The 13,655-nt window shown below is 36.7% G+C and overlaps 1 protein-coding gene across 3 annotated transcripts in view; it reads right to left on the reverse strand.

Annotated features, from left to right (window-relative positions):
- Window positions 1–13,655, reverse strand: part of ACSS3 (acyl-CoA synthetase short chain family member 3) — a 167,700-nt gene that overhangs the window by 78,733 nt on the left and 75,312 nt on the right. For all 3 annotated transcript variants that reach the window (XR_006886145.1, XM_046646347.1, XM_046646348.1), the window contains exons 6-7: window positions 10,938–11,018; window positions 10,729–10,824 (exon numbers count right to left, since the gene is read on the reverse strand). Coding sequence is in view for 2 of the 3 variants with exons in the window: in XM_046646347.1 (XP_046502303.1) it covers window positions 10,729–10,824; window positions 10,938–11,018 (177 nt within the window). In the remaining variant the exon portion in view is untranslated. The remainder of the gene's footprint in view (window positions 1–10,728; window positions 10,825–10,937; window positions 11,019–13,655) is intronic.

The raw sequence follows: 13,655 nt of genomic DNA on the forward strand, positions 1-13,655 counted from the left end.
ATAATCATTTAAAAGCAAAGACTCTTTGTTGTACAGAGGAAAAAAATTAAAACATTTTACCAAATAATCTATTTATTCTAGAAAAAGAAAAACAGCTGACATGGAGAAGAGTCACGGAAGCACAGAACTGGGAGAACATGCATCAGTCCTCCAGTTTTAATGATGAACAAATGGATTCCTGAAGAGGTTGAATTAATTTGCCCAAGGTCATGTAGGTAGATAAAGTCAAAGCAAAATAAATAACACAGATATTCATATTTCCAGTCCAGTGACCATGCTCCCACATCACAGGTCAGAATTTTAAATCCTCTACTTCCTCTAACTAATTTATTGCCTGAGAAGGCAGAATGTAGTACATAGCTTCAAAGTTAATTGTTGAATTATTAACAGACAGCCATCTGCCCTGGTTAAACTAGCAAGCATACCAAAGCATTTATTGAAATGGCTGGCTGTTATGAAGTATACAATTTGTGATCTGCAAACAAATGTAAAATGAGAACAAGCTTTCATTCCCTGAGGGCTTTCAAAGAGACTGTCATTACATAAAAATGACAATTGCCATATAAAGATCAAGTACACCAACCAGTTTGCGATTTAATGCCAAGCTAGACTTAAGGTGACCAGTAACTAATATTCCATTCCTCGGTCATAACTTAGCCAAGGAACAGTAAGCTGATTTCTTTTTTTTTTTTAAATTTAAAGTAAAATCCATTTTGCTTTGTGTTATTTTTATATACAAGCAGTTTTACGTAATTTTTCTCCAGCTTTCTTAAGGTATCACTGAGAAATAAAAATTGTGTGTATTCAAGGTATACAACTTGAAGTTTTGATCGATGTATACATTGTGAAATAATAATCACAATTAAGCTAATTAATGTACTCATCACCTCACATAGTTACCATTTTCTTTTCTTTTTGTTTTTTGTGGTGAGAACACTTATGACCTATCCTCTTAGCAAATTTCAAGTATATAATACATTATTGTTAACTATAGTCACATTGCTGTACATTAGATCTCCAGAACTTATTCATCTTGAATAACTGAAATTTTATACCCCTTGACCAAAATCTTTCCACCCAACAGCAGAAAAAGACACATTCTTCTCAAGCTCATACAAAACATTCTCCAGGATAATCACATGTTAGGTCATACAACAGTCTTAACAAATTTAAGAAATTACAAATCATTCCAAGCATCTTTTCTGTCCAAAACGGAATGAAATTAGAAATCAATAATAGTGAGAAAACAGGAAAATTCACAAATATATGGGAACGAAACAACATACTCTTGAACAACCATTGGGTTAATCAAGAAATCAAAAGAAAATTTAAAAAGTATTTTGAGACAAACAAATGAAGACACAACATATCAAAACTTAAGGGATGCAACAAAAGCAATACTAAGAGGTAAATTTATAGTGATAAATGCTGACATTAAAAAAAGAGAAAGAGAGCCAGCCCCAGAGGCCTAGTGGTTAAGTTCAATGTGCTCTGCCTTGACAGCCCAAGTGAGTTCCGGAGCATGCACCTACACCACTCCATTAGCAGCCATGCTGTGCTGGTGGCCCATGTACCAAAAAATAGGGGAAGATTGGCACAGATGCTGGCTCAGGGCGAATCTTCCTCAGCAAAAAAAGAAAGACCTCAAATAAACTAACTTTACACCTCAAGGAACTAAGAAAAGAAGAACAACTAAGCCCAAAGTTTTCAGAAGGAAGGAAATTTAAAGACTAGAGTAGAAATAAATCAAATAGAGAGTAGAAAAAACGAAAAAAATAAAAATAAGAGTTGGTTTTTTGAGAAGAAAAAATAGACAAACCCTCAGCTTGACTAGGAAAAAAAGAGGGAAGACTCAAATAAAATCAGCAATGAAAGAGGAGACAATGTAACAGATTTCTCAGAAATAAAAAGGATCGTAAGAGTCTATTATGGGGAGATCTTTGTCAAGTAAGCTGATTTCTTGCTTAGCCACACCACTGCCATTGTGGAAGCCTGGGTTCCACTGTATTATGTAAGTGAAATGCACGGACAAGACACACATTTGTACATCAGTATCCAGCAAAGATAAGGAGAAAGGCAGGGGACAGGAAGATTTGTCTGCCCTTGAGAAGAAGTGTTGGGTTTTGATTCTGCAGATGACAGGCTTGTTAAAAACGGTGGCAAACACAAAATAGAAGAGAGAGATCAGAAAACATATCTGAATATAACCACCATTTCCTGTTTGTTTCTTTCCTCCTCTTTGACAAAACTGCCATACAAATATGTCCTGGTCCACATGTTACTGGGGTTAAGTCTGCTGGAATTAGCGCTCCATCAATAAAGTAAATTTCTGAAAAGGTACTGCTCGTTTTCTTTCTCTCAAAAATAATGACTGAATTTTTCAGACTCGGTTTGCATATTCTGACTGGTCAGTTCAGCTTGGATTCCAGAATTGCATACTTTATGCCCCGTTCAAGGAATAAAAGTAAATCTTTGCTTATTAAAAAAATATAACCTATTACTTAAGTTGTTCATGAAGTTGTCTGGTAAAGAGAAAATTAGAATTACTTTTTCCTCCCTCGGTGAAAAAATCTTTATTTTTCCAAATCAAGTTATTTTTTTTCCTGATATCTTCATTCAGGCATTTATTAAACAAAAATATTTACTGAGAACTGAGTATGTGTCAAGAACAAGGCTAGGAGCTGAGAATTGATGGTAAGCAAATGCGAAGATGATTCCTTCCCTCTCAGAATTTAGAGCAGAGAGGGGCAAATACACAAATCAAAGAAGCCTAGAAACTGCCGTGAAACCGCAACGCGACACGAGTCGCGAAGGAAGCATGCAAGGCGCTCAACAGAGACCCCAAAAGGAAGATCTGAGCTAGTCGGGGAGGTCGAGGAGGCTTCCCCAGGAAGCGAAACTTGAGCTGAGATCTAAAGGATAAGAGGTATATATTTCAGGCAACAAATGGGCAAATTCCTGTAGCAAGAATGAGCATAAGAATAACTTCAGGAAAATAGGAGCGTGCTGTGCCTTAGAAGGGAAGAGAGTGAGTAAGATGGAGCGAATGACCAACACTTCTCAACAACAGATGTTGAGAAGCCAAGTATGATGAGAACTGAAAATGTCCACTGGCATTTGGAAAGACAGAGGTCACTAGGGAAATTAAGAAAAGCTGTTATTATGGGATGATGGTGACAGAGGCCAACTGGAGAGGACTGCAGACTAAGTTCCAGGTTAGAAAACAGAGATACTGGGTGCAGGTGAGCCTTCAAAGATGAAGACAGTGTTGTAACTGCAAGGGGATATGAATTAAGGACTTTGTGAGGTTTTGTGGTGGTTGTTTGTTTTAATGAGATAGACTAAACTGTGTTAAAAATTTGGAAATTATCAGGAAGTTAAAGCCAAAGCAGACAACCAGGATTTCCCATACGGCTTCACCCTGTAGATGGAGAGCTGTACATCCTCCACGGCAGGAAAGAAAATCTTATTTAAATGTCCATTGTGTGCTTTCATGTTGAAACATAGATTGTATCCAGTGATAACTCTCATGTATCTGGAAGTTAAACTGAATATCCAACTTAGTTATAACCATTTTTTACTTTCTTTTCAGTTGGTATAGTTATACATTTGTATTAAATTTCAGAATATAAAATTGTTTTATCTTTGTAGAGAAAAAAGGATTCATTCATTATTCACTTATAAAATGTGAACCATTCACATTCAATCAAGGAGATACGTTTTACGATCTGGGCACATAATGAACTGCAAATCCCCACGTACTTCAGAACATCAAGTTTTGTTGAATCAAAATTCATCATTAAGGAAAAATATCATCACTGACACCAATTCACTATCTACCTTATATTATAGTTTTGAAATGCTATAATTCATTAAGAAAGAAAATAAAACTCTGGTCATACTGAGCTGTATATGTTTTTATTTCTCTTTAGAAAAGGAAATCCTATGAAAAGTACATGAATGATCTCCTAAATTATTCTGTTCACTATATAAAGAATGCATTTTTTACTATTTAATGGGAGATTTCAGCTTCCTAATAAAAAACACTAGTAATATTGAAACAAAGTAATACTAAATATTAATTTGATAATCCACCTAAAATTGGGGCAGAAAAGTGGGACAATTATTTTGTCAAGGTTAATAAATATTTTTTCACTTGCTGGCCTAGTGACGTCATAACTTTTTTTTTAGTTTAGTTTTTTAGTTTAGTTTCGTTTAGTTATAATTAATCAAGGAAGCAAGTTTTTTCCCTGCATTTTGCATGCTCAAGTTGTCAATTAATCCTCTTAGAAATGGCTATTTTACACAACAAATTTTCCCTACCTTCTGGAAGGCTGTGCCAGGCACTGGGGGGTACAGAAGTGACAACGATCCCCTGCCTTCAAAGAGTTTACAGTACACAGCACTGTATCTGCACGATCAGAGGAATCTAGATGGTACAATGGAAGCATGAAGAACACTTTATCAGCCTGAGGAAAGCAAAGAACATACCAGAGAGGAGGTGACATTTAAGTTGATCCCTTAACAAAAAGGACCACTCTGCCACATGATCCGAACAAAAGTGGAATTTTAGTAGAGGGAACAACTTAATCCCTGGCAGTTCTGTTCATGTAAGTGCCAGTATGACAGGACTATTGGATGGGAAGCCGAGTAGACTTCCCAGGAATCAAAGACAAGACTTTAAATGCAGGCGAGGCACAGATGACTGTGGATCACTTGTATCATGCAAATGAGTTCGAGTTATGATTATGTTCTTTAAGAGACAGGAGTTCTTTGAAGGCTTTTATTTTTTTATTTTTCAATTAAACTTTTTATATCAGATCATTGTAGATTCACATGCAATTATAAGAAATAATACAGAGATTATGCCATGTACCCCTCACCCAGTTTTCCCCAGTGGTAATATCTTGCAAAACTATAGTTTAGTATCACAATCAGGATATAGTCAAGACACAGAGAACAGTTCCATCTCCACAGGGATCCCTCATGATGCCCTTTGACAGCCACAGGTGTTCATTACTAGTATATAGAAATGCAGTTATTTGTGTGTTTATCTTGTATCCTGAGACCTGACTGAACTCACTGATTAATGATGGGTTCCTTTAATATGCTCTATAATTTTTTACATAGATAATCATGCCATCTGCAAATAAAGACAATTTTATTTCTTCATTTCTGATTATGTTTTTGTTTTTGTTTCCATAAATTGCCTTATGGAACTTGCTAGAACTTCCAGAACTATGTTGAATAGAGTGGTGAAACTGGACATACTCTCCATGTTTCCAGACATGGGGGAAGGATTAAGTCTTTCATCATTGAGTATTGGCCATTGGCCATTCCTTTAGGCAGAGTCTACTGGCAACAAATTCTCTTACGGTTTTCTTCATCTTGAGAATGTCTTTATTTCTCCTCTATTCCTGAAGTATATTTTGGATGGATATAGGAATCTGGATTGACAGTTCCTTTCTTTCCACACTTGAAAAATGTTGTATCACTTCCCTCTGGACTTATTGGTTTCCAAGGAAAAATCCTCTGTCATTTGAATGTTTTTTTCCTGTAGATAAGGTATTCTTTCTCACTACTTTCAAGATTATTATTTTTTTTGTCCTTAGTTTTCAGAAGTTTAAATAAGATATTTTGTGTGTGTGTGGATTTCTTTAGATTAATCCTGTTTGGGGGTTTGCTCAGTTTCTTGAATATGGCCAAATTTGAGAAGGTCAAAACTTTTCCATTATTTTTTTGAGTACTTTTTCAGCCCCACTCTCTCTCTCCTCTCCTTTCATGACTCTGATGTCACAAATGCTAGACCTTTTGCTATAATTCTACATATCCCTGGGGCTCTCTTAACTTTTCAGTCTATTTTCTTTCTGTTATTTAGACCAGGTAATTTCTATTGTTCCTTCTTCCAAGTCATTGATTCGTTCCTCTGTCCCCTCCATTCTGGTATTGAGCCTATCCACTGAATTTTTATTTTGTTTATTGTAATTTTCAGTTCTAAAATTTTGCTTTTTATAGCTTCTATATCGTTGCTGACACTTTCTATTTCTTTACTGTGACTTTCCATTTTGTTGTTTCAAGAATGTTCATAATCACTCTTGAAGCATTTTTATCATGACTGCTTTAAAATCTTGGTCAGATAATTCTAACATCTCTGTCATCTCAGTGTTAGAGGTAGGGGTAGAAATCCAAGTTCCTCATTTGCCCCCATTGATACCCAGTTTGGAGGATTCCCTTGGTGTGTTCCAGTTCCAACAGTAGGCTTCCACCAATACCTCCCTGGCTAGGTGAGGCAAAAGTACACCATTACTGCTCCCAACATGGCCTCCACTGACACCACAGGAAGAGACAAGTGGCCTTGTTATTGATGGTGAAAGTCCTGACTCTCTGCTAGGCCTCCACTGACCACAGCCCAGTGGGAAGTGGAAGGGGTAACTCATTACTGATGTGTGGAGGTATAACTTCAGGCTCCTGATATGGTCTCCACTGTCACTGCAGGTTGAGGAGTCCTCATAACCACCTGGCAGGAATGAATGCCTAGCTCCCTAGCTGCTCTTCTCTGACACCACCCCCGCGGGAAGAGGGAGGGTTCTGGCTTCTCCTTACAGTCTGACAAATGTGGCAGTCTAAGCTGCCCACTCAACCTTTGCTGTTACGGGTGGGGGTGAGAAAATGGATTTCTCTGTGGTATTTGTCTGGAGTAGAGCAATCTAAAAGTTTTACGTCTTGCTGAGGTTGCCTCTCTCTACTCCTTTGGCTTGAAAGATCAGGCTCTTTTTTTTGTCTGTAGTTGTTGGCATTTTTAACCTGCCAGCTTCCTCAGCAACAAGTCTAGGATATATGAGGGAAAAATAAAACCCAGGGTCCCATCACCATGTTGTCCCTTGGCTCCCAAGGGCCCTAAAGCCAGATTTCCTTCTTCTCTCCACTCTTCAGTCTTCTTACATTTGTTTTAGAGATAATGCCTAAGATTTTAGTTCCACTTAGAGGGAGGAATGGGATAAAGTATGTCATCTCCATCTTCTCGGAAGCATAACGCAAGCCTTTGAAGGATTTTAAGCACAAGCTCTATGTTGGCCTTTGCATTTTAGACAGGTAACTGCAAATGAGGAAAGCTCAGAAATTAGACATAGGGTACAGATGGTCAAGAAGGGAGTGACAGTAAAGGCAGGAGCATTTGTTAGAAAGTACTTTATACTGATTACCTGATGATAATCTGAAATATGCAACTGGAATGCAGAGGCAAAAATCAGATCAGATGCGCAAACATAGAATAGGCACCAATCAACATGACATACTTCTGCACACCAGCTGAATATAAGCCTTGAACATACGGCAGGAGGCATGGAAAAGAGAGGACACTTTAGACAGATACTAAAATGTAGACTCACTAGAATGTAATGAGCAACAGAGCGTGATATACTAGACGCACGCCTAGATTCTTAGTTTGGATGACTGAGTGGATACAGGTAACATCAAGAAAACTGCAGAGTACATGGAAAGGAATGTGTTCTGCAGGCAAGAGAGAAAATAGTGAGTTCGATTCATGTCATCTTGAGCCTAAGGTGTGTATGGACCACTGAAGATGTCTAACAATGAGTCTGGTACTCAGCAGGAGTGTCAGATCTAGAAGGAGGAAGCAGGAGCCTTGGTTTAATCAGTAATACTCAAATCCTACTGCATGGAGATTACCCAGGAAACATAAGCAGAATGAGAAAAGAGGGCTAAGAACAAGACCCAACTAAACCCCAATGTTTAGGACCAAAGTAACAGAAACCCAGAGAGGAAAAGGAGGCCAAGCTGTCAAAGAGGTCGAAAGAGAACAGAGGAGTAGAGTTCAGTTTAACTTCATAAGCATTTATTGAGTGCTTAGTGTATGTTATGCACAGTGCTGGGAGACTGGCTTCTGAGAATCTTACATTCTACTGCATATAAACAGATCATTTCTGTGCAGTGTGGTCAGCCCAGTGAGGGACATGTGCTCAGGGGGCAATGGAACCACGGAAAGCGGTACTGAACACAGCCGAAGACTGTGTGAGGAAACTTTCACGAGATGACAACATCTAAGCAGAGTCTTGAAGGATAGTAGGAATTAACCAGGTAAGGAAAGACAGCGGGAAAGTCACGTGAGCCAAAAGAAATGGCCTGAACAATAGCAAAGGGGCATGGAGCTCAAGAAAGGAGAGCGAATCACCTGCAGGAAACAGTCAGCAGGGTTGATGCCTCTGAGAGAGAAAATAAAATCAAACTGAAGAAGGCCCTTTGACTTTGCCACTTATGAAATCACTGTTGACCTCTGCTACAGTAGCGTCTATGAAGTGATGCAGACACAAATTGGACTGCACTGGGATGAAGAGTAACTGGAAGAATATGAGGTTCAGACAGCGTGAGTAGGGTATTTTTTCAAGGAGTTTAGTGGAGAAGAAAACAAAGGTGGGCTAGCTAGAAGTGGGCAAAGACCTAAAAGGCTTTGTTTTGTGACCAGAGAGAACTGAAGATGTTACAAGTTGTAGGAAAGAAACCAGAGCGCAGAGAAAAGGTTTATAAATGTAGCTTACTTAGTTCACTTTTTCACACAACAAATATTCATAGAGTTCTACACCGTTCTTGAGCACATCACCCCAAGAGAAAGACAAACAACCAAGCCTCTTCCATGGTGTTAAAACTATGTTTTAAATAAACTTGAGAAATAATAAAAGGCCAAAGGTAAATGCACAAAAATTGTATGTACTTCCAAAGTTCTAAGAGCTGCTTAATACTTATAAATATTTATAAATATAATGGCACCTTCAGCTCTGTCACATTTATGTCAGCAATATCACAATTCATTATAAGCATTCAGTGTTGAAGTTTATTTTGATTACTTCAAGGGGGATGATTATTTTAATAAAAACATTTATTCTAAGAACTTTGATATAGAACAGATTTGTCAAGATTTTTTTATGTTTTAATTATTACAAATGCCACAATGCATATTAAGTCTGCAAAGCATAAAAGCATAGTAAAAGAAAGATGTGGAGTAGTGCGTGATGGTTTAATACCTGTGTCAAAGTCCGCCTTAATATCGCTGAGCATTCAGACAGACAACTAGCCGGCTAAAAGTCATGGAACACTAACGTCTTTAAATGGTGACTGGGACTAGCAGGATTGCGTGAAGATAGAAAATAGTCTCTAAAGTTTTCAGAATCATTGGGTTGCAGAATTTTAAGATTGTAAAGAAACTTGACATCATCTAATACTATTTACACATCCCACAAGCAAAATTCCCTTCTTCACATTCCTTGCCTGATGTTGAGAGAGTTTAAGTGAAAGAGAGCTTTTCATTTCAGAAGTTGCCTATTCTCCTACTGGACAGCTGAACTTGTCTCTGATTATTCCCAAAATGTGTGTCTCTGGAACTCTACGCTACCATATTTCTTCCTTCATATGTGGCAACTCTTTAAATATCAAAAGATACTTAATGTATATGCACATTAATATAATATTTTTCAAACTAATCATTCATAATTCTTTCATTCTTTTCTTGTATGACACTGTTTTCATCCTCATTCCTTTCTTCCAGATGCTTTCTAATAAGTTAATGATTTTTTCCTCCTCCCCATTAAACTGAACACAAATTTCCAAATGTGAAAGAATAAAGTAAAATTATACCAGTGCACATGGTGAATATGTTTGTTAAAGCAATCCTACCAACCCTTATGTTTGAACCATGGATAATTATATTACACAAGAACTTAACCACATAAACTGCAACCAACTCGTTCTCCCTGCTTCATTTCTGCAACTATTTTTAATACAAAACTGTAAAGATTTCTCTATTTTCCCATCTTGTGCATTTTGTCCCAAAAGTCCAAGATCGTTTTGAACACTGATTTAGTAAACTATCATTTTTCTGTCCCTCTAAAATTTTGATCTCCTACAAATCTGATAGTTAGGTATTCTAAGTATTTATACAAGGCATGGATAAAATTAAACAGAATAAGCATATGAGCAGAATTTTCTAGTATACACTCAAAAACATTATTCCTGGGTGACACTGATCCATGCAAAATAATATTAAAGCAGTTATTTATTCAGCCATGAATCTGGTCAGTCTATGATTCTCTCCCGTCTACATATAGCTATTATCAGAAACCACCAAGGGGCCGGCCCGTGGCCAAGTGATTAAGTTCCCAGCTCTGCTTTAGCAGCCCAGGGTTTCACAGGTTCAGATCCTGGGCGCCAACATGGCACCGCTCAACAAGCCATGCTGAGGCGGCACCCCACATGCCAAAACTAAAAATATACAATGGGGAGAAAAAGGAAAAATAAAATCTTTAAAAAAAAATAAATAAACCACCAAAATCAGGACACCGTATATTTGTAAATCCATCAATCCTATAAGAACTCAAAAAGGTGAATCTGTCGTTTATTTTATGATAACTATTTTTTTCCTAAGATTCTTAAATCAATATCAATTTGATAAGATTTTCTAGAAATCTGTCAGGGATAAACATCAGGCTTGTTAGTGTGCATTTTTCAGAACATAATTTTTATGGCTTTGTTCAACACAATTAAATAGCTGGCTATTATTTTCTACATATTCCTTTCTCTTTTGAAATCATATTTTTAACTGGAAGAAAATATAAAAATCTAAATTTTGCTCCATCCAAATTTTGCCATTCCTATTTAGAACTACTTCTCAAAAAGTTTCGGTACAATAAATTTTATATGTGGTATTAATTTTATTACCTCATATAAAACTGTTGGGTTCCCATGTAGAAGAGGTCCATAACAGATATAGGAATGTCCAACAACCCAGCCCAAGTCAGAAGCCGCCCACCACACCTAAAAAATAAGAAGATAATAAAATGCATATATCTTAATCATCCCTCTGATTATAAAATGCATATATCTTAATCAGAGGGATGTCACACATGTGAATTTAAAACCATGATTACCTCTCCAGGTTTAAGTCCATATATGGAAGACATGGTCCAGTTTAGCATCACAGCATACCCCCCCGTGGGCCTAACCACACCCTGAAAAAGAGAAACAATGAAGCTGAAGTCAAGAAAAAATACGTTAAAAGATTCTTGTCTACATACTATCGACCTAAAAAAGTTCCTATTTAAAGTATTTTATACTCTATAAGCTACACATTACTCTGCCTTTCATATAATTGTACCTGCATCATTATTTCTTTGGCTTCTCCAATCATAAACACGGAATAATTTGTTCACATCTGTCCATTTGTAGAATCCATTCTCACAGACCATTCCTGACCTTCTAAAGAAAACTTATGATTTCACAGAATCACATATAATAAAAATCTTTTCCAGTGGCAACATCATCAACATTTTCAAACATATTTCCGGAACAGAAATGGAAACTCTCAATTTAAGTGCACAGAAAGGTCAAAGGTAGCTGTGTGCTTAAAATACAGACTAACATAAGGATGTCTATTCCTTAATATTATTAAATAATAACAGGATGCTTAGAGGAAACAGTCATATTCTAACTAGAGCCTCATTACAATGCTATCCTAGGAACCATACTACCACAGTATTAGAGCTGAGTAATTCTTCAATGATGAGTTCCGGAAGTCTGAGGAATCAATACTGATGAGATGGATCTAAGGCTGACAGATTTGCCTTCTCTTACATTTTAGGCAAATGTAGGGATCATTACATCATAGTACTACAGCTTTCGTGAATCAGTTTCTAGAAGCGATCCTCCACACTGAACATATTCAACTTTTTGTTGGCGTTAGTGCCATGTTTACGCTAACTCCCAGCGACCCTATGTGCAATAGAGCAGAACCCTTTTTGCACCGTCCTCTCCCTTCCAGCACTATATCAAACAATGCTCTGCTGCTATTCATAGTGTTTTCGTGGCCTTTTCCAGCAGTGGGTGGCCAGGTTTTTCTTCCTAGTCCTTCTTATTCTGGAAGCTCCACTGAAACCTGTCCACCATGGATGACCCTATTGGTATTTGAAATCATGGTGGCATAGCTTTCAGCATCACAGCAACATGCAGCTGCCACAGTATGACAACCAACAGAGGGGTGGTATGGTTCCCTGACTGGGGCAGAACCCGGACTGTAGCCACAAGAGCACTGAATCTACCACTAGACCACCATTCAACTTTAATACAACATTAATATTTTAAAACTGGGTACGAGAGTCACCATAAATAAGAACTGATGGTAAATTTAATTTTGTTTAGTGCTTTCCTATAAACATTAATCATCATTGGCTCAAAAAGACTTAACAATGTGAATATTTAGAGCGAGAAGGTAAACGCTTGCTAAGAAATATGTTATATTTCACTCACATGTATTTTGAAGCATCTTTAAGTAGAGTAATTATAAGTGCTCTGTGCAGAAAATAATTATTTTACATAAACGGGCAAACATGGTCCTAATTAAAAGTATGCTATTAGGTGTACCTTTTTGGCATTAACTCTGCAACTGTAACACACAGACATGAATCAGGAAAATAAAAAAGAAATCGACTTTCTGTTAGTTCCTAAAATTGCTGCTCTCCTCAGGTACCACTAATAAAACATAGATATCAAGCTGTGGAACACACATCATCTGCCAGCAGCGACACCTGGTCTCTTGGTAAATATCACATGCAGCTTTGTTGGCATTTGACAGCTATTTTCTTAGTTGTATGACATGGTTAGCATGCAGCTGGATCTTTTGATCACCTTGGGAGTATTAGAAATCATAAGCCCCCTGCCAGTAAGTTTCACACATGCATTTTCCCATGTAAACTGAGCAGCTCTTTCCGCAGTATATCCTGTACCATCTTCCGTGCACTTTGCTAATTAGTTTGTTCTATTGAAAAGGCCTTTACCTATGGTTCAACATCCTGAGGAATTTAATATTAGTCATCTTGCAAACACTCTTTTCTAAAACTTTTTATTCATTTTGTATAGGAGAAAAAATGAAGTTTTTTTCATACACAATATGCTATTCATAAATTATTGTAACCGGGAAAATTTTTAAATTATATGGCACAGAGGGTAAGATGAACCAACTGGAAGTAATAAAAGGAATAAAAAGCTAGAGAATATAAATGAGTATTAATTAATTTGTAAAACTTAGAAGATAATTTAAAAGATTTCTCAAATTTCTATTTACTTCTCAAGTGGACACTTCTTTAAAGGATATTTACCAATGTTGTTTTGTCTGTAAAATGGTGGGTACTTAAATCCATTTGACCCCAAAAAGGTGAGTATAAAAATAAGACTATGCATGAAAATAATTTTAATTATAGAAGCTAAAATTTAATATTTTATTAATCAAAGTATTTCCTTAGTTCTAGCAATTATTCATTTTCTTTTTACCGTGGTAATACCACCTAAAAGGCAGAAATGTCAAAATAATTAGAGGTTACTATCAAAGAGTCTCATTAAAAACAATTAAAATGGAACTAAAGGAGAGAGAAAAGCCACAATGTCTGTTTTTCATTGATCTTTGCTATGTACTTATTTTTACTTTTTTAAAGGATGAGTATAAAAAGTTTCATCAAGCATCATTTTACCATTCATTAATCTAGATTCTAGATCTGAAATTTCATCTTGCCTCCAAAATATTCAGATGACAGTTTCGAATTTTCCGAGTATTTGCTATGGTATGGCAATGAGAACTGCATAATCTCATTCTCCAT

Source organism: Equus quagga, chromosome 19 (genome assembly GCF_021613505.1).
Source record: "Equus quagga isolate Etosha38 chromosome 19, UCLA_HA_Equagga_1.0, whole genome shotgun sequence".
Taxonomy (NCBI): Eukaryota; Metazoa; Chordata; class Mammalia; order Perissodactyla; family Equidae; genus Equus; species Equus quagga.